Source organism: Staurois parvus, unplaced genomic scaffold, assembly GCF_062004578.1.
Source record: "Staurois parvus isolate SC_StPar_1 unplaced genomic scaffold, SC_StPar_1.0 ptg000347l, whole genome shotgun sequence".
Taxonomy (NCBI): domain Eukaryota; kingdom Metazoa; phylum Chordata; class Amphibia; order Anura; family Ranidae; genus Staurois; species Staurois parvus.
In genome coordinates this window covers 11,210,354-11,232,861 of record NW_028318143.1, presented here as the reverse complement: position 1 = coordinate 11,232,861, position 22,508 = coordinate 11,210,354, and the positions used below count along the sequence as shown (strand labels likewise).

Below are 22,508 nucleotides of genomic sequence, written 5' to 3'. Positions count from 1 at the left end.
GTAACAAGTCAATCAGCAGATACACAGGAACAGGAACACAGGATACAAGACCATACAGCAATGACAGTCTGTGCAGGGCAGGTTTAAATAGTGCGCCCTGCCCTGTCATTGGTGCCAGGCGAACGTCCGCGATCAGGAGTGCGCATGTGTGGCAGCCCAGGTCCTAGTGCCCGCCAGCTAGAATGAATCGGCGTTCTGCGCTTGCGCAGACCCGCTTGCCGCCACGATCCCTGACAGTCCCTCATATCCTTTTCCACCATTGACCCCCCCCCCCCCCAGATCCTTCTCCACCATTGACCATTGAAAACCTGGAAGTGCTAAATGATAAAAATAAAACAGTACAAAAGAGAAAAAAAAATTATTAGCGTGTCTGTAAGGGATGGGATGGGGGAATAAAATAATAGAAAAAAAGTTGTGAGAGTTTGTTTAGTTTCAGTTGGCCATTGGGCTGTCTATGGGGTCTATCAGATGGGCAGGTCAGCGTCCAACTAATGGAGCGTGCATGGGAGGCTGACAACACTGCTGCTAATTGCAAGGCAAAGGCTTAGCATTGTCAGTCTGCCACCGGAAGTACTGTTACTGGCATTATCTACACATTATCTACAGATTGACAGAAAAAAGAAAATTACTTTGGAAAGCCATATACAGTGAAGCATGATTCCAAACATACTTAAAAATAGATTTAGGCTTTACATACACTTTAATACATGGCAGTACCTTCTCAAATCAGAATTCCCCTTTTCAACTCCACTGTACAAATGTAGTCCAGTGCAGAGCTGAGATCCTTCAACTCGCTGTACACTTACACCATGGGTGGGCGCCTGCTCTTTCATGAAGACGATGAAGATAGGATAGGGAAAATGCAGCTTTGATAAATAAAATACACAAACTCCAAGAAGAAAACTTTATTTCACCTTCTTTTGTTTTGGATATATTACAAGAACTCTTTTTTTTGGATTGAGATTTTTTTAAAGGAGAGAACTACTTTGAAACAACCAGCCAGGTTCCATTTTGTGCCGGCAAAAAAAAAATGAAGACAGACAGCAGTGGGCAACATACAATAGAAGTTTTTCATTTTAATGCACCAAGGGATCAGCACCATAGTGTAAATGGACTGTGTGAATGATTAAGGCTTCATTCCCACCATTCCTCTTAAAGGGTAAGTCCACTTTTGTGGGAAAAAATCTAAAAAAAAAAAAAAAAAAAAAAAAATATATATATATATATATATATATATATATATATATGCATGTGTGTGTGTATATATATATATTTATGATAAAGTACCCAATTGGGACATAAGCCATATTGTAAGGGAATTTTATTAAAAATGACATTTCCTTTTCAGTCTGTAGTCACTAAAAATGTCTGTAAAATGCAATATGGCAACCTGGAGGCATTTTGTACACAGTTGGTGTACAAAAAGCCCCCTAGAAATGCCATTTCCTGCTTGTGTGATTGGCTCACTGATTTTCCCAGAAGTCTACACTAAGATACAAGTCAGTTTTTAAGCATCCCCTGCAACAAAAATGTCATATTTGATAAGATTACTCCCAAAAGGGGAACCCTACAAGTGCAGCAGCTGATTGATAAATCCCTCCCATACAGATTCATTTTGCACATGGACACAGACAAACAGCTGTGTCTTCAGAATAACAAAAGGTAAGAATCTGTAACAATGTTTTGGCAAAGGATAAGTTCTCCTTTGGGAACTTTTAGGGTGGAATATGTAACATGTTCCCAATGCTGCAGCCGCTGCCTGATCTGCCCCTCCCACGTGACAGCAGTATGAGGAGAAGTTCCAAGTACAACATACAAAGCCATCCACAACACTGCCCCTAGCTATATCGCCAACCTCATGCGCAGATACCACCCAAATCGCCCAATCCTCTCCTCCCAAGATATCTTCCTCTCTAGCTTCCTCATCACCTCCTCCCACGCTCAAATCCAAGACTTGTCCAGAGCCTCTCCCATCCTCTGGAACTCCCTACCACAGTATATCCGGTCAGCCCCCACCCTATCTGCCTTTAGGCGATCTTTGAAAACTCACTTCTTCAGGGAAGCCTACCCCACCTCCTCCTAAGAACTGTACTTGAATCACCTCCACCAGATCATCCCCCGCAGCTATCACCTTTTGTATCACCTCCCCTTTTCTTTAGATTGTAAGCTCCACGAGCAGGGCCCTCATATTCCTTCTGTACTGAAATGTATTGTAATTGTACTGTCTCCCTTATATTGTAAAGCGCTGCGCAAACTGTTGGCTCTATATAAATCCTGTATAATAATAATAATACAAGCTGTTACTTTTTAAAAACCGCGGTGCTCCGCCCACATGGCTGCGTCATTCATTCACAGAGTTCTGTGATTGAATGAACTACAAGTCCCAACAACCCTAGTGGCTGTCAGCTTGTAGTTCTCAATGAACTATCATGGCGCTGTTATCGTTGTGGTAGTTCATTGATTCTTCCTATGGGTGTATTTGCCCTCCCATACGGACAAGCAGATATACTGATAGGTCTGCAGGAGAACTGCATGGCACCAGCAATAAATGCTTCTACTGTTCTGCCGTAAGAGAGAAATCAAATGGATTCATCCATCCTCGGTAAACAGTGTGGACGGAGGAATCTGCACCGCTGGCTATTGTGTCTGCTTCTGATAAGAGGCAGTCACTGTTTGGCTGCTAATTTTCTGCCCCAGTTTCTTCATTTTTTTTTCTTTCAGTTAACTTCTTTGTAGAGGCAGGTGGTACCGATAGGGTCACCCACAGTCCGAACTCCCTTCACATAACCCCCAGCAGGACTATGCCCCTTCACATAACCCCCAGCAGGACTATGCCCCTTCACATAACCCCCAGCAGAACTATGCCCCTTCACATATACCCCCAGCAGAACTATGCCCCTTCACATAACCCCCAGCAGAACTATGCCCCTTCACATATACCCCCAGCAGAACTATGCCCCTTCACATATACCCCCAGCAGGACAATGCCCCTTCACATAACCCCCAGCAGAACTATGCCCCTTCACATATACCCCCAGCAGGACTATGAATCCCAACAGCAAACATTTATTGCAGTGCAGATGACCATTTCTTAGATGTGATAGTTGCATTCATTTTCATTTTTTAGGCTTTCTTTCTTATATTTTCATCTGGTGATCCAGCCACCAAGTCTGTTGTTTCACAAGCTCAAGCTCTCCAGCAGAATGTATCGGTTTACATGGATGAGACCAACCACTTAAAGTGGTTGTAAAGGCTAAAGGTTTTTTACCATCATGCATGCATGATTCTATGTATGAAGATAAAAAACCATCTGTGTGCAACAGCACCCCCAGCCCCCCTAAAACTTACCTGAGACCCATCTTGATCCAGCGATGTGCACAAGTTCACCGGCTCTCCTGGGTCTCTTTCTCCTCGTTGGCTGAGATGGCAGCAGAAGCCATTGGCTCCCGCTACTGTCAATCACAGCCAGTGAGCCAATGGGGAGAGAGCGGGGCAGGGCTGAACCATGGCTCCGAGTGTGAATGCTGCTTGCTATGGGAACACTAGGTAGGAGGGAGGGGCTGACAAGAGGAGGATTGGGCTGCTCTGTGCAAAACCAGTGCACAGAGCAGGTGAGCATGACATGTTTGTTATTAAAAAAAACCCTTTAATGTCACTTTAGCACTGATTAAAATGGTCAGCTTTTACTTACTTATACAATACCTTTGTCACAAGAGGGAAAAAAAACTTTTGCTGTAACTGGTTCTAAAGTGTTAGCTGGAATTTGGCTTCAATTTGTTATTGTATTCAAATCTGCTAATACATTTAACACTTCCCTCACCCCCAATATGACAATATTGCTGTCTGCTGTGCCTCCTGTGCTCATTCCTCTAAAGTTGTGTCTCACTAATACAGGAGGTGTGTTACAGGTTAGATCACCAGGTGAAAACAGAGGGAAAAAAGTCTACGAAAAGAAAACTAATGCAGCCACCACATCTAATGATTGGTAAGCTGCAATATATTACACTTTTGGGTTTCGGCTTAATACCATGGTTTAGAATGCAGTGTCTATAATTACGCAACTCTCATGCACTGAAGAGCTTCAAAAAGAGCTCTTTAGGTGAGATCCTGGGTATACCATACACAATGGTTTAGAGCAGTGGTTCTCAACCTGTGGGTCGTGACCCCTTTGGGGGGTCGAATAACCCTTTCACAGGGGTCACCTAAGACCATCAGAAAACACATATTTCCAATGTGTAAGAGCAGCTACTGTGTAGAAAGCAGCTGCTGTGTTGAAAGCAGCTACTCTGTTAAAAGCAGCTACTGTGTAGAAAGCAGCAGTATTGGAGGTAAAACAACACTTGAATGAATGAATTATAATTACTGGGTAAATAATTTTATGGTTGGAGGCAGGGGCGGACTGACCATTTGGAAACTCGGCACTGCCCGAGGGCCCGGGGTCAGTGGAGGGCCCCATGAGATGCTCCTGGTACCTTTTTCATAGGCTTTTTTGAGTTTGGGCAAGGACACAAGGGCCCCATGATCCCCTTTTGCCCCCTGGTTGGGGGTCACCACAACATGAGGAACTGTATTAAAGGGTCGCGGCATTAGGAAGGTTGAGAACCACTGGTTTAGAGCAAACTGTGGCCAGATGTGGCCCTTTGCTTGCCTTTATCTGGCCCTTAGACCCCAACGATGGGGTACCATTCCCTCTACTGAAATCAATGATTGGGCAGTATTCCTTCCCCTGATATTAATGATTGGCACTTTTCATTCTCCTAATACAAGGGACTGCTCCTCACACTGACACCCAACAATGGAGCACCATTCCTCCCATTGACTCAATGATAGGGCACTTCTTCCCTTGGTACCAGCAATTGGCACTTTCCTCCCACTAATACCAATGATGAAGCATTGTATACTTCCATAGATGCCAAAGCATTTGGCCACATTCCAGCCCCCAGAGAGTCTGAAGGACAGTAAACTGGCCCTTTGTCTATAAAAAAAACCTGGTTTGGAGTCCAAAGCCCCCAAAATGAGTTGTTTTATCTTCATGCAAAAGTCAGTTTGTACTCTTTATTGGTGTGGCGCTTTCTTTTATTAGTCTAAGACTAGGCAGCCATGTGGTTGGTGAGTGGAAAATGTGCGGGAATAGAATTGGAGGCCAAGTTGAAGGGATGGGCAGTGGACAGTTTTGTCTTGTAATGACGGGAAGGCTCAGGTACCACTATGGGTACGTGTAGGAGTTTGGGATTTCTAGTATTTTTATTAAGATCAGGAGTAGTTAGATATATAAGAAAGAAGACATTTTTACCTTGTAAGCAGTGTGGTATCAAAGGCAGCTTGAGTGCCCTGGAGCCCAGCTGTGATCCTATTTTCAATGCTGGTATATAATAAGGAAGCATTGGCAGTCACACAGGGCAAGACAGTTTCCAGGCTTGAGTGAAGCAGACAAGAGGGAGCTCTCAAAGGGCCATAAAAGCTAAGACAGCACAAATATAACATTGACTAATAGTACGCCTTGTGTTTCAGGTGCATGGTCGGAAAAACAGGACAAAATGTAGGTAACCGTGTATGGAATCTGGTTGTTATATTCTGTTTTTTTTGGAATTCTGAGACAAAATCAGGCCAGTATTTAAAGAAGACCTCAGGGAAAAATAAATCTGGGGTACAGAATGTTAAATCTCAGGAGCTATCTGTCACCGCCTGGTTTGCTGAATGTTTTTTCGAATTTATATTTTTGTTGAGAGCCGATAGCATAGGATTTACTATATTTCCAGTGATGCAAGAGCAGACTTGCGGCTCTTCTATACAGCAGCTGTCCTTTGCCTGATTGTCCATTCACAGAATGCTTTGTATTTTGTAAATGGATCCCCAAAATTTCTCAAAATGGGACACCTGACAGACGTTTTAACCCTTCCCCTCTCAATCCAATAACTATTTGGTTGAAGTTTGGCTTGAACTGCATTTGTATGTGATACAACCTCAGTTAAAACAAAAATCATCTTCAAAATGATCAGCATAGAATACACAAGAGGAGATGCCATGCTGACTGGTGTATTGGGAAACGCACCCCAAATTTCCAGTGTAACCCATATAGAGTAAAGGCTCACCTTTTGTATCTAAAGTTAAGTTTTCATTATAAAATGAAGCCTTTACTACCCTAATTTGTACATGAGCCATTCCTATTTTCTAGCTCTCACTAACCCGTTTCCCTGACCTGACCATCATGATTCTGCCTCTCTATGCCCTGTGCTGGGCTTCCTGTGGCATCCATTTGACTAGTATGTGTTCTGCAGAGCCTACAGGGCAACTACATGTCCCAGGATGCAAATTCAACTGCAGTGGGAAGACGGGAGAGAGCAGTGGGGGAACTCAGGGACTGGGAGCTGTGGCCAGGCTTAGAGATCGGGAAAGGTGGGCAGACTTTGTAATCATCAGAAATTCAGAGACTTATGCAGGCCATAGATGGGTCGAAAATCGGCCGATTTGTCGGCCGAAAATAAAATCGGCCGATTTTCGGATCATTAGTGGGCGATTTGGTCGGCCGTTTTTCGGTATTTTGGCCGTTTTTGTTTTTCGGTAAAGTTTGCCGATCGGCCGATTTTCGCGGCAATTAGTGGCAATTAGTGGGCAAATCGGCCGATTTTTTACCGATAAAAAATCTGCGCATGAGCAGTGACCTGCAAGAGGAAGACAAAAAGAAGAAAAAAAAGAAGAGGAAGAGGATGAAGAAGAGGATGATGAAGAAGAAGAGGATGATGAAGAAGAGGATGATGAAGAAGAAGAGGATGAGGATGAAGAAGAGGATGAGGATGAAGAAGAAGAAGATGAGGATGAAGAAGAAGAAGATGAGGATGAAGAAGAAGAGGATGAGGATGAAGAAGAAGAGGATGAGGATGAAGAAGAAGAGGATGAGGATGAAGAAGAAGAGGATGAGGATGAAGAAGAAGAGGATGAGGATGAAGAAGAAGATGAAGAAGAAGAAGGGGATGAGGATGAAGAAGAAGATGAAGAAGAAGAGGATGAGGATGAAGAAGAAGAGGATGAGGATGATGAAGAAGAAGAGGATGAGGATGAAGAAGAAGAAGAGGATGAAGAAGAAGAGGATGAGGATGAAGAAGAAGAAGAAGAAGAGGATGAAGAAGAAGAAGAAGAGGATGAGGATGATGAAGAATAAGAGGATGAGGATGATGAAGAAGAAGAGGATGAGAATGATGAAGAAGAAGAAGTAGGATGAAAATAAGAAGAATTCCAGTCCAGCAAAAAGTATCTCTGCAGAGAGCTCCGCTATTTCTGACAGTTCTCTGACAGTTCTTTGACATTTACAGCGGTTGAAACATTGTATCTATTTGTTTCCGAATAAAAACATCTGTATCCTAAATGGAAACAAATAGATACAATGTTTCAACCGCTGTAAATGTGAAGGAACTGTCAGAGAACTGTCAGAAATAGCGGAGCTCTCTGCAGGGACACTTTTTGCCAGCTGTAGAAGGGATGAAAATCGGCCGATTTTTTTTTTACCATTGATGGTAACGTCGGCCGCTTGAACGACCGAATTTTCGTTTTTTAAAAGAAAAATCTGCCGTTTTTTCTCCCCGTCTATGGCCTGCATTAGGCCTCATTTAGACTAGTAGTTGGAGGGTAGCAAAAATGTGTGGTTGAATCATGTTTTTTGCCACCTTCCAAGCAACCCCTCTTAAGCTGCAATAGGCAGCGGACAGGGATGTTTTCATGCAACAGCAGAGTTGACCCAACATGTATGGTTTGGTGGGCGGGGAGCCCACCCAACATTACACATGCAAGTCAATGGGGAAGTACCGTGAACACCCTGTCAGCAAAAATAGGGTTAAAACAGGCAGTAAGGAGATGTCGCATTGCTTCCTCACCGCCTGTCAGTAGCCTCCGGAGTGAGATCCCAACACAGATGGGTCTTCAGAGGCAAGGGAGATTTAGACGCATGTCCAAGGGCTGCATTCACGTTCACACAACCCTTGCAGAAACTTGGTAAAACGCATATGTCTTTTTGCTGTGTTCCTAAGGCATTTTCTGGTCGTCTGCATCTGTGACAAAATGGACATGTGACTCAAAAAAGACACCAATAATCAAACACAGTGCATTTTTGATGCATTTTCCATTCATTTCAATGGGAAGGTGCATCTTTAGAGTGTTTTTTTTAACATGATCCAAAAATGCAGTACGCAGGACTTTTAAAAATGCTTTTTTTTTTTTTTTTACTGAAAAACTGATTAAAAACCGAACTGTGTGAAAGGGCCCTGAGTGAGAGTCTCAAACAAGTGGTTACCAGAAGAGGACCAGGCAGTGTAAGCCAATTTAATAATTCAATACAGAAATATATAGAAAAAAAAACTCTAGAGGTAATACCTCCACCATTCACCAAATTAAAAGACTACAATGTTGTCATATTTTAACTTGATGAATGGTGGAGGTACTACTTGGTACTACTACTTGGTACAAACCGTTGGCGCTATTTAAATCCTGTATAATAATAATAATACTACTTACTTACAATAAATTGGATTAAAGTTACACTGCTTTGTTCTCTTCTGGTAACTACTTGTTTGAGACTTTCCCTTAAAGCAGAGTTCCACCCAAAAGGGGAAGTTCCACTTTAAAGATTGGTCCCCCACTCCCCATTAAGGATTAGCACCTTTGGGGAGCGGGGGCCATTCAGGAAGCGCAGCACTACTCGCGCATGCGCAGTGGCCACCCGGCTGTGAAGCCACAAGCTGTCACAGCTGGGTGCCAATACTGAAGATGCCGGCGCCTGGAATACAGGATGGCAGGGGAAACGGGCTGCGGCAGGGGCACAGCGGGATCGTGGGACAGGTAAGTGGCTGTTTTTTAAAAGTCAGCAGCTGCAGTTTTTGTAGCTGCTGACTTTTATTTTTTTACAGAGTCAGTGGAACTCCGCTTTAAGTAGGCCAGAGGCAAGTTGAACACCGAATGAAAATTCTTGCCAATCGTCAGATCGTTTGTTTTCACATCATTAATGTGCCAGCTGCAACGCACGATTTTCATGTCACACTCAAAAGTGCCTGATCCAACATGCTGGATTTTTATTTAAAACTAAACAAATGATGACATTCTCGTTTTCCGATCGACAGAACATTCTTTTTTCGGCTCATCTATGGCTGGCTTTAGTCTCTGAATTTATGACGGATTGATATTTTGGTCACGAGGACAGCACCTTATGTATAGTGCTGTGAAAAAGTATTTGCCCCCTTCCTGATTTTTTTTTTTTTTTTTTTATATTTGTCGCACTTAAGTGATTCAGATCATCAAGCAAATTTTAATATTGAATAAAGATAACCCAAGTAAATACAAAATGAAGTTTTTAAATGATGATTTCATTTATTAAGGTAAAAAGCTGTCCAAACCTGCCTGGCCCTATGTGAAAAAGTAATTGCCCATAGACCTAATAACTGGTTCTGCCACCCTTGGCGGCAACAACTGCAAGCAAGCATCTGCGGTAACTGGCAATGAATCTTTCACATCGCCTTGGAGGAATTGTGGCCCACTCTTCTTTGTAGAATTGTTTTAATTCAGTCATATAGGAGAGTTTTCTAGCATGAATGGCCTGTTTAAGGTCATGCCACAGCATCTCAATCAGATTTAAGTCCAGACTTTGACTAGGCCACTCTAAAACCTTAATTTTGGACTTGTGTGTTTCGGATCCTTACACTGCTCAATAACCCAAGTGAGCTTGAGGTCACAAACTGATGGTTGGATATTTTCCTTCAGGATTTTCTGGTAGAGCGCAGAATTCATGGTTCCATCAATTATGGCAAGTCGTCTAGATCCTGAAGCTGCAAAGCAGCCCCAGACCATCACACTACCACCACCATGTTTGACTGTCGGTATGATCTTTTTTTTAAATGCTGTGTTAGTTTTACGGGAAGCACACCTTTCAAAAAGTTCAACTTTTTGTCTCATCAGTCCACAGAATATTTGCTCAAAAGTCTTGGAGATAATCAAGATCATTTTTGGCAAATGTAAAACGAGCCTGTGTTTTTTTGGTCAGCAGTGGCTTTCACTTTGGAACTCTCATATGGATGCCATTTTTGCCAGGTCTCTTTCTTATTGTTCAGTTATGAACACTGACCTTAACTGAAGCGAGGCCTGCAGTTCTTAGATGTTTTGGGTTCTTTTATGACCTCCTGGATGGGATGTCGTTGCGTTCTTGAAGTAATTTTGGAAGGCCAGCCACTCCTGGGAACGTTCTCCACTCTTCAAAGTTTTCTCCATTTGTGGATAATGGCTCTCACTGTGATTCGCTGGAGTCCCAAAGCCTTAGAAATGGCTTTGTAACCCTTTCCAGACTGATACATGTCAATTACTATGTTTCTCATCTGTTCTTGAATTTCTTTAGATTGCAGCATAATGTGTTGCTTTTTGAGATCTTTTAGCATGCTTCACTTTGTCAGACCGCTTCTATGTAAGCAATTTCTAGATTCAGCCGGTCTGGGAGTAATCAGGTCTGGGTGTGACAGATAAAATTTAACTCCGCTTTCCAAAAAATGCAGTCAATTACAATTCATTCATGATTTAGCAAGGGGGGCAATTACTTTTTCACATAGGGCCAGGCAGGTTTGGACAGCTTTTCTCCATTAATAAATCATCATTTTTAAAAGCTGCATTTTGTAATATTAAAATTTGTTTGATCTGAATCATTTAAGTGTGACAGATAAGAGCATAAATAAATAATTCAGGAAGGGGGCAAATACTTTTTCACAGCACTGTACTTCAATAATGAGTCGGTGAACTTGAAAATACATTTACAGGGGGTGGACCCCTTTAGCTTTTTTTTTTATTAATCCCCAGTGTTTTTTTAAATTGGTATGTGATTCAGACTTGTCTGTAGTCCATGACGTCATCACACAAAGGAGGGAACCATCTTCTGGGCTTTGGGAAAGGTCAGGCTGTTCTCCATTGTGCACAGGATGCTGATTTGATCTCAGAAGTGACTTTTTGTCCACAAGGCGCCTGTCTGCTGGGATGGGCCTGGTGTACCATCTAGAAATGGCTTTAACATTCCAGGCAAAACAGTTCTATATTAGCTTACTTGCACGTAATTGAACATAAATTGAACAAAAAAATGTGAACCGAGCCTTTATTCATGAAATTTTTTCCATGTAAGGGCCCTTATATATACATAAAATCTTTTAACATTCATTGGATACTTTGAAAGTAAAAGTAAAGTACAGTCTTATTCTTTTTTTTTTTTTGGCCTTTTTTGCAAGTTTTGAGTCAGAGAAAATGTATGCAGGAAAAATAAGTTTTTGGAATACATGAATTCTGAAATCATATGCAGGGAGATGCACATTGTCCTTTGTTCTGTGTGCATTGTAGGAACATAAAATAGTCTCTGCAAAGTCTGGGAGAAATATTCACCTTCTAGAAGCTGCATCTTCTTAATGTGTGCAGCACAAAGCCCATTTTGATCTTCAAGAGAAGCCAAGTCTAATCTGTTTAATGTGCTTTCCATTTTTTTAAGAAAACAAAACTGATCTGGAAAAGTGCGTACTGCAGAGGAAAATCAAAATCCCCAAGCTGTGTCTGAACTCAACAGAAGGGTCTTGGGAGTTTAAAGAGTATGAAGAAGATGAGGACAGTGAGCGCCGGCATAGCAAGGTAGGTTCAGAAACTTTTCTTCCTTCTGCAGAACTTTTACAAATGAAAAAAGTAATTCTACCTTCACAAGGAGCTGTGGTCTTTTGGGTATATCATTTACTAAAATGAAACGGTTTTAAAACTAGCTTAAACTGACACGAAACTCTGGTTTAAAAAAAATATACTGTGTATATACATTCACCAGCCACTTTATTAGTACTCCTTGCTAGTACTGGTGGACCCCCTTTTGCCTAAGAACTGCTCTAATTCTTCGTGGCAGATATTCAACAAGGTGTTGGAAACATTCCTCAGAGATTTTAGTCCATATTGGCATGATAGCATCACGTAGTTTCTGCAGAGTTGTCAGCTGCACTTCCATGATGCGAATCTCCCGTTCCACCACAACCCAAAGGTGTTCTAGTGGATTGAGATCTGGTGACTGTGGAAGCCATTGGAGTACAGTGAGCTCATTATCATGTTCAAGAAACCAGTTTGAGATGATTCGAGCTTTGTGACATGGTACATTATCCTGCTGGAAGGAGCCATCAGGAGATGGGGACACTAGTCATAATGGGATGGACATGGTCAGCAACAATACTCAGGTAGGCTGTGGTGTTTAAACGATGCTCCGTTGATACTAAGGGGCCCAAAGTGTGCCAAGAAAATATCCCCCCCACACCATTATACAGTAAAACCGGCCTGAACAGTTAATACAAGGCAGGATGGATCCATGCTTTCATGTTTACGCCAAATTCTGACCCTACCATCTGAATGCCACAGCTGAAATAAAGACTCATCAGACGAGGTGACATTCTTCCAATCTTCTATTGTCCAATTTTTGGTGAGGCTGTGTGAATTGTAGCCACGTTTCCTGGTCTTAGCTGACAGGAGTGACACCCCGTATGGTCTTTTGCTGCTGTAGCCCATCTATTTTAAGTTCGATGTGTTGTGCGTTCAGTGATGGTGTTCTGGTTGTAATGAGTGGTTATTTGAGTTACTGTTGCCTGTCTATCATCTCGAACCAGTCTGCCCATTCTCCTCTGACCTCTGACATCAACAAGGCATTTCCGTCCACTCAACTGCCACACACTGGATAATTTCTCTTTTTCAGATCATTCTCTATAAATCCTAGAGATGGTTGTGCATGAAAATCCCAGTAGATCAACAGTTTTTGAAATACTCAGACTAGCCCGTCTGGCACCAACAACCATGCCACATTCAAAGTCACTTAAACTCCCTTTCTTCCCCATTCTGCTGCTCGGTTTGAACTTCAGCAAGTCGTCTTCACCACGTCTAGATGCCTAACTACATTGAGTTTCTGCCATGTGATTGGTGGGTTAGCAATTTGTGTTACCAAGCAATCATTATGTATTCCTAGCTCAAAAAGGCCATCTGTTGCTCTCAGCCTCAGGTGGTGCCACGGTATGTAGGAATGTAGCCATCCTCTTGCTTGCTTCCCAGATGGACTAGAGACTATGGACTACAGAATTTGCAGTGTGCATACATGGCCGCAGCTAACATGCGCTGCTTGTACCAAACAAATGGAAGTGAGGGGAAAGGGAGATGTTCGGGAACTTACAGAAGAGGTCTTTACAAGGAGGCAGGAAAAACACAGTAAGAAACAATTTCATAAAAAATAGATTGCAGGGCCATTAAATAGTAGATGTGTATGGATTATGTTTGGTGAATAAGGATATTGTTTAGTATAACTTAAAAAAATAAAAATTGCACCTTTTTTTAGATGCTCTATTCTGGGTCCTCCAGCAAGGAAAAATCCTAGGTAGTTCACTATATTTATGAGGGGGCTGGCCAGCTGTGTTTGCCATAATTAACCCTGTCTGTACTGTGCAGGCAGATCTTATCAGTTGTAGCTATATTTGAACATGGTCTGTCCTAGCAAAGGGTGAATGGTGTTAATGAGGACAGACTTGGGACAGGCTCACTCCAACATTGATTAAAAAAAACCCTTGTAGTCAGCCATGACACTTTTTCCTGAGAAACATTTAAAAAGGTAATAATATTAAAAAAAAATAAAATATACTGTGTGAAGGGGAAAAAGGAACAAATATTTGGTGGGGTTTTCTCAAATTTAACCGCAAAAGTGGAAATATCCCAGATAGCTATGATTAAGTGCATATGTTTACAGTGTAGTCAGGCAGATTGCAGAGCTAGCAGATTTCCTGGATAAACGGAAATAGGCAGCAGTCTTCAACCACTATTGACTATAAAATCAAGGTCTTCCTTTACCACACCATGAGATCTCATGATGTATATTCTGCTTTGGCCAAAACGCACAGGAACATTTTTTTTTTTTTTTTGAGATTTAGGGCTTTTTAAGGGATCATTCAAAATGAATAGGCTGCCTTAAAGCAACACGTGTCCGTAGTGGCCCTTAATGCCATCCCTAAGTATTTTAAAGATCAATAATGAAGCGATAATCTTTTGTGAATTGTTTTTTTACAAATTCCCACAAACATCAGTAATGTAATGTGCCTGCAGTAAATCTGACAATGTGAAAAACCTGTAGGGAATTGAAAACATGATTTAAAACATAGCCAGTAATGCACAGTAATGAAAAGCGACATATGGTCTTCTTTAGTAAAGTGATTCTAAAGATAACATTTTTTTTTTCTTAAACATAACAAACATGTTATACTTACTTGCGCTGTGCTACGGTTTTGCACAGAGCAACTCTGATCCTCCTCTTCCTCAGTGCTCCTGGCCCCTTCCCCCTGCCAAGTGCCCCCATAGCAAACCGCTTGCTATGGGGGCACTCGTGTATGCTCGCTCCTGAGCCAGATCTGTGTGTCCATTGACTCTCAGAGCTGACTCGACCCTGCCCCCCCACTCTTTCCTCACCTGCTGTAATTGACACCAGTGGGAGTCAATAAAGCAAGGTTATCAAAAGAGGACAAAGTCTGTCTATATTTAGTAAAAGACCAAACTCAAAACTTTAAACTTTCTCTTGTTTGCTTGTATTATGCTATCATAAACCCCGTTCCATATCCTGTTTCAGATCATCCCGTTTTTCATGTCATTTGACCGCATTATTGTGGTCATCCTGAACAGTATCTGGTTCATTTTATTCATTTTATCCCTACCATTCATTGTTGTGTTACCTTCTGATATAATAAACTCAGTGTATACGGTATCACGCTATGTGGTGTCCCTTTTTGGGCTCTCTTCAATGAGAGTCCCCACTTGCAGAACCTGTTCAAAAAGGGACCCCAGATGGTGACACGTTTGAGACTCTTGGAGTACCTACCCTGAGTTGCGATTGGAAGGTGTATGACCCTGACCTTACCTTGGCAGTAGATGGCTGCTACCTGATGTAACAGGATACATTTCACATGCGTATTTGTGATGCACTTCTGGTGAGTGCGCATTTTTTACCCTAGATTTACCGTGTGGTACACTGGAACTCTGCCCCACGCACTCATTAAGATCTACCGGATCCCCACGTTGGGCCCTCATTTATCTTGGGACTTTTTATTCACTCAAGTTCACCTCCGTGTGATCTGATATTTGCACTTTATTTTATGCTATAATATGCTGTTTTTATTTATGTTATTTTAGTGCTGCACCTTATATGTATATCTAAGAATTATTAGTAGGGGTTCCCTGAGACTGGAACGTTATTTGAAGGGTTCCCCCATGTTAAAAACATTGCGAGAGGTTTGTCTAGAGACTTGTCGTGTCCTCACCAAGCCTAAAATGTTCTTAGGATGGCTCCCCTTATATACAGGTATTTGTGTGAATGTAAATAGAAAATGTTCTGCATGGAAGTAACTAGTGTTTTATAGGGCCTGGTGATGTTAGACATTGAAGGCATTACCCTGTTAATTGTATAAGGAAGGATTGGAATAATCAAGCAGCGGTGCAGTCACCCACAATCTTTATAACCCCGTTTTTCACACTGTTGTACATCTGCCAGAGGGAAGGTTAATGATGTGTTCAAGCCAAAAATCTCTGAAACTTGATTACTCGCACATAAAGCATTGCTTCAACTAATTGCACCTTCATTAATCTTTTTTTCTTTTCCTGTTTGAACAAATGTGTTCTTTTAAATGCCACTAATGTTCAGTGCACCTCCATTGGTGTCCTTTTGGGAAGCAAATTGCAGTCATATTATTTATAAGTTCCTCGCAAGATGTGATGCACTACAAAAATGTACGAAGTTGCTTATGAAAAATGAAAAAAAATTGCAATCTCTGTGTGGCTACTTCCCCTCCTCCACAGCTTATTGTAAGCACCTTTAATGAAGCTGCATGAAAAGGCTCCTTTCTTGTGGTCTGGTATGTGCTAGCCCAGGGGTGGGCAAACGTTTTGACTTGAGGGCCGCAATGGGTTCATACATTGGACCCGGGGGCCGGACCAAGAGTAGATGAATGATGTGTATGTGTCATCCATAGTAAGTATAGTAATATTCCCCCATAGTAAGCATAGTAATTAATCCCTCATATAGTAATTCATCCCCCATATAGTAATTCATCCCTCATATAGTAATTCATCCCCCATATAGTAATTCATCCCCCATAGTAATTCATCCCTCATATAGTAATTCATCCCCCATATAGTAATTCATCCCCCATATAGTAATTCATCCCCCATAGTAATTCATCCCCCATATAGTAATTCATCCCTCATATAGTAATTCATCCCCCATATAGTAATTCATCCCCCATAGTAATTCATCAATCATATAGTAATTCATCCCCCATATAGTAATTCATCCCCCATAGTAATTCATCCCCCATAGTAATTCATCCCCCATATAGTAATTCATCCCCCCTATAGTAATTCATCCCCCATATAGTAATTCATCCCCCCTATAGTAATTCATCCCCCATATAGTAATTCATCCCCCCTATAGTAATTCATTCCCCATATTAATTCATCCCCCATATTAAGTCCCCAAGTCCCCCCTGTGTCAATTCACTTACCTTTGCTCCGCGCGGTCCTCTCGCCGTGTTCCCGCGCCGTTCCGGTGTAGCATGAAAATCTGTCTCCTATGAGGATCTGACCCCCTCGACGTATCTGCGCATGTGCCAGTTTCAGGCATTAGCAGCCGATCGGCGATCTCCGGCACATGCGCAGATACGTCGAGGGGGACAGATCCTTATAGGAGACAGATTTTCATGCTACACCGGTCTTCAGGGCGGACTGTGAGAGGAGCCTAGCGGGAGCCTAGCTCCGCGGGCCGGATTAAAAGGTCCGCCGGGCCGTATACGGCCTGCGGGCCGTAGTTTGCCCATTGCTGTGCTAGCCTTTCTGAGTCCATCATAGTGCGGCAGTGGTGGGAACAGACACAAACTCATTGAGGGAGATTTACTAAAACCAGAATGTGGGGCAGTCGTGCATAGTAACCAATCAGCTTCCAGGTTTTATTGTCAAAGCTTAATTGAACAACTAAAGTTAAAAGCTGATTGGTTACTGTGCACAGCTGCACCAGATCCTGTGTGCACCAGTTTTAGTAAATCTTCCCCATCATGATTCCAATTGATCTTTAAATAGACTCTGTCACTTAGCCCACTTACGAGAACTGACAGATATCACCAAACTCCCCCGGACACTCGGGCAGTACTTAAAGCGAAGTTCTGCTCACCCTGTCAAAAAATAAAAGTCAGCAGCTACAAAAACTGTAGCTGCTGACTTTTAAAAAAACAGCCACTTACCTGTCCCACAGTGTGTCCCCTGCAGCCCGTTTCACCAGCCATCCTGTATTCTAGGAGCCCAGCATCTTCAGTGTGGGCACCCGGCTGTGATAGCTTGCGGCTTCACAGCCGGGTACCCACTGCGCATGCACAAGCAGCGCTGTGCTTCATTAATGGTCCTGTAGTCTTATGGGACCTGTCACGTGTCCCAAAAGACTACAGGGAGGGAGGACACCTTCCGTTTCCGATCGCCTAGGCCAGGGGTCTGCAACCTTTAAGACATAAAGAGCCACTTGGACCCGTTTCCGAAGGGAAAAAAAAGACTGGGAGCCGCAAAACCATTGCAACATTTATAACAAATCCGACACTGCATATATTGCAAAAAGCACTCTGGTCATGAAGGGGGTTTAAGGGCCCAGTAAGCAAAGGGTTAATCAGGGCCACAGTGTATCTTCATAATCACAATCATAGCCTTAGGTCAGTGGTGGGCAACCTTTTTTTTCAACTGAGCCAAATCTCGCCAAAACCACGATTGAAATTTATTTTGACAGCCACATTTTTAAAACTGAAAATACATCCCCCATATAGTAATTCATCCCCCATATAGTAATTCATCCCCCATATAGTAATTCATCCCCCATATAGTAATTCATCCCCCATAGTAATTCATCCCCCACATAGTAATTCATCCCCCATAGTAATTCATCCCCCATATAGTAATTCATCCCCCATATAGTAATTCTTCCCCCATAGTAATTCATCCCCCATATAGTAATTCTTCCCCCATAGTAATTCATCCCCCATATAGTAATTCATCCCCCATATAGTAATTCATCCCCCATATAGTAATTCATCCCCCATAGTAATTCATCCCCCATATAGTAATTCATCCCCCATATAGTAATTCATCCCCCATATAGTAATTCATCCCCCATAGTAATTCATCCCCCACATAGTAATTCATCCCCCATAGTAATTCATCCCCCATAGTAATTCATCCCCCATATAGTAATTCATCCCCCATATAGTAATTCATCCCCCATATAGTAATTCTTCCCCCATATAGTAATTCATCCCCCATATAGTAATTCTTCCCCCATATAGTAATTCTTCCCCCATAGTAATTCATCCCCCATATAGTAATTCTTCCCCCATAGTAATTCATCCCCCACATAGTAATTCATTCCCCATAGTAATTCATCCCCCATAGTAATTCATCCCCCACATAGTAATTCATCCCCCACATAGTAATTCATCCCCCACACAGTAATTCATCCCCCACATAGTAATTCATCCCCCATATTGTCTCAATTCACTTACCTTTGCTCCGCACGTTCCTCTCGCTGTGTTCCCGCGCCGTTCTGGTCTTCAGGGCGGACTGAGAGAGGAGTTCGTCACTCTGCCCCGCCTACATCCTGGCTGCCCCACCTACATCCTGACAGCCAATGTTCCACGCTCCGCGGGCCGGATTTTTGAGGAGGGAGGGGAGCGGGCGCCCGGCACACAGAAGAGCCGCATGTGGCTCGCGATCTGCGGCTTGCCGACCACCTGGTGGGCAGTGTGCTCCGGAGCCGCAGCAAAGATGAAAAAGAGCCGCATGCGGCTCTGGAGCCGCGGGTTGCCGACACCCGGCCTAGGCGAACGGACCGGAAGTGGGGGTGGGTACCTGTCAAATTCGGGTACCCGCTCCCCGCCCCCCAAAGGTGCCAATCCTTAATGGGGAAGCGGGGGAGCAGTCCTTAAAGCAGAACTTCCCCTTTTGGGTGGAGCTCCGCTTTAATGAGGCACTTTTCCACACCTTCCTAAACATCAATGGAGTGTCGTTTCTGGATTTGTTGTAGCACATGACCTTCCCTCCCCTGTGACAGTGCTCAGGCCTGAGCAGTCGCTATCACATGGCAAGGCCTGTGATGGCATGCCCTTGTCTAGGCTTCCACCTCATTGTGGAGTCTGGAGACACTGACACTTTTTTTCCTGCTTGAGCAAAGTGACGGTGTCTGATTAGGCGAATTGCATGTTCATTTATCTGATGCCTTTCCCAGCTGCGTATACTTACATTAGCTGTACATGTTAAGATGAGGCTGAACAAGAGAAACTGTAGATTTCCTCTCTAAACAAAGTGAATGGAGGAATCTCCCCTGCCGTAGCTGTCAGAATACCCAAAGAGTGATTGCATCTGATTTGCTGTAGTCACCATTGAAAAATTTCCGCCTGGCTTGTTCGACTCTCAGGTCAAAGATTGTTGGGCCAGGTGATGCGAACAGGGCCACCAATGGTTTAAATTTTGTGCAATTCAGCAGAAATCGACTGAAGTTTGAGCTATCATTACTTCATTTTACCTCCCCTGCTGCCTTACGTACCAGTGGGAGGAAAGAGAAGAAGCCTTGTGTAAGCTCTCTGACCTTGACATTACATAAAAAAGCTAAGGACTTACTCCCTGCCAACATGTGAGATCACTTATGCAGACACCCAGGTCCTCTTTATGGGAGGAAGGGAGTAACAAATTCTTGGTGCCATAAATTATTTGTCGTCGCTCCCTGCAGTTGATCTGAACAGCTGGGGGACAGCAGTTAAAGTGGTTGTCAAGGCTGTAGGTTCTATAAATTAATGTCATAAACCTTCTGTGTGCTGCTTCCCCCACAGCCCCCCCCCCAATACTCACCTGAGCCTCCTCTCAATCCATCAATGTGCACGGGAACCTCGGCTGTCATGGATCTCCCACTCCTCATTGGCTGAGACACAGCAGCGGGAGCCATCAATCGCAGCCAGTAAGCCAATGAGGAGGGGGTGGGGCGGAGCTGGTGCTCTGTGTCCTAGAGTGGGGCTTGGGAGTGAGCACACACCAGTGCACCCATAGCAAGCGGCTTGCTATTGGAGGCACTGGTCAAGGGAAAGGAGCCAGGAACACCAGCTGGGGACCTGAGAAGAGGAGTATCTGGGCTGCTCAGTTCAAAATCATTGCACAAAGCAGATAAGTAGAACATATTTGTTTTAAAAAAAAAAAAAAAAAAACCCCGAACCATTAAAGTCACTTTAAGTGAATTCTGTTGCTTTGCACTGCATGGTGGGTAAACAAAGAAAGGTTATGCGCTACTAGAAGGGCACTAAATCAAACCCACATGAGCCAAGTACAGGTTTTCTTTATTCTCAGTTGCCCTGATCCCCTCACTTGTGTTGCCAACTGTAGTCTAAGAATTGCAGTCTTGCTTAACCCATGATACATTTTTACTTTCTGTTACTTTGGAAAATCATGGCTGGATCATATGGCTGGCACAGCTGATGTCAGGTCACATTGTCTAATAAGTTGTGCAACGGGAGTGTAGCAGTCTTCCGGTTTTCCAGTAAAGGCTGGGAAGATAGCACCATGTAGTGGAAAATCAGGGCGACTGAGATTACCCCACAGAGACCTTAGTTAACACTTATTCACATCTTATACCAGAAGCCATGTCTAAAATAACTTTTTTATATGTAGAGACCAGATGGACGGAAACATGTGGAAGGAACCCGCAAGAGCATTGAAGCCGTTGTGGCCCGTCTTGAGAAACAGAATGGAGTTGGACAGAGTCACAACTCTAGCTGTGATGAGACATTCATGGACCCTTGTCATATGACAGCACACATGGACAGATTGGATGAAGCTCTGGTCCCTCGAGTCCTGTATGAGGAATTGCTGAGGAGTTACCAGCAGCAGCAAGTGGAAATGAGACATATACAGCATGAGCTGGAAAGGACTCGGAGGCAGCTGGTTCAGCAGGCTAAAAAGCTGAAAGATTACGGGACATTAGTGACGGAGGTAAAGGAACTTCGGGTTCTGAACAGGAGACTCCAGGATGTGCTACTTCTTAGACTTGGCAGTGGTAAGTCACTGAACTAAGCTATTTCTAAGGCATGATTTGTACTTGTATCTGACATGTTTTGCAGTTTTTTTTTTTTATTGTATTAAACCAAATATTGTATTAATATTATTATACAGGATTTGTATAGTGCCAACAGTTTACAGAGCGTTTTACAACATAAAGGCAGACAATATTATTACAATACAATTTAATACCGTAGGATTCAGAGGGCCCTGCTTGTTAGAGCTTACAATCTTAGCCCTTAAAGCAGTGGTTCTCAACCTGTGGGTCGCGACCCCTTTGGGGGTCCAATGACCCTTTCACAGGGGTCCCCTAAGACCATCAGAAAACACATATTTCCGATGTGTAAAGAGCAGCTACTGTGTAGAAAGCAGCTGCTGTGTTGAAAGCAGCTACTGTGTTGAAAGCAGCAGTATTGGAGGTAAAACGACACTTATGAATTTTAATTACTGGGTAAATAATTTTATGGTTGGGGGTCACCACAACATGAGGAACTGTATTAGAGGGTCACGGCATTAGGAAGGTTGAGAACCACTGCCTTAAAGTCTAATTATGTCCTCAACAAAATAACACTCATTTAGTTTCATGTCAGTTTGGTTAAAGTAGTCTAACCAAATCTTTTTATTTATTATCACAGGTACTTATAGAGTGCTGTCAATTTATGCAAGCTACGCATATATATTGTACATTCACATCAGTCCCTTCCCTCAAGGAGCGTACAATCTAAGGTCCCCAACTCACATTCATACATACTGGAGCCCATTTGGACAAGATCTAATTAACCTACCAGCATGTCTGTGGGAGGAAATTGGAGTACCTGGCGGAAACCCACGCAGGTACAGGGAGAACATGCAAACTCCAGGCAGGTAGTACCGGGATAGGGATTCGAATCAACAACGCTAATGTTGCTAGGTGGAAGTGCTAACCACTTGGCTACTTATTTAGTATTGGATAAAGCGGACAAAGATTAGAGCTTCTGCCAGACCTTTATTGCTGTCTTTGTCTTCCTTGTAGATTTTTTTTTTGCCTTTTTTTTCTCTCAGTTGGCATCAGTCATTTGGACAAGTAGTGATAGGACAGCAATACAGACCTGCAGGTTCAGTGTCGTTGCTCTTACTGGGTACTCTTCCCTTCACTGTTTGGTCCAAGTGGCACCAGTCACAAAAACAGGAAGACATCTTCTGGGCATGGACACCAATAGTACCTGAAAGATGTTCTGACCCTTCCTTACTTTATCCAAAACTAAGGAAAACAAAATTGGCCTAAACTTCTCCTTAAAACATATAGAATATATGGTGAGTGAGGGTGTAGTACAATCAGAGGAGAAGAGAATTAGCCAGCAGTTTATAACATAAGCAAACGCAACGTATACTACCTGTTCTGT

General features: G+C 43.0%; 1 protein-coding gene across 4 annotated transcripts in view; it reads left to right on the top strand.

The window, feature by feature from the left end:
• LOC149456841 (cytosolic carboxypeptidase 6-like) overlaps window positions 1-22,508 on the top strand; it is a 2,243,892-nt gene that overhangs the window by 1,423,438 nt on the left and 797,946 nt on the right. For 2 of the 4 annotated variants that reach the window (XM_089684446.1, XM_089684449.1), the window contains 2 exons: window positions 11,498-11,634; window positions 20,740-21,124. The exons of the other annotated variants lie outside the window; for them this stretch is intronic. In XM_089684446.1, coding sequence (XP_089540572.1) covers window positions 11,498-11,634; window positions 20,740-21,124 — 522 coding nt within the window. The remainder of the gene's footprint in view (window positions 1-11,497; window positions 11,635-20,739; window positions 21,125-22,508) is intronic. 4 annotated transcript variants of the gene reach the window in all.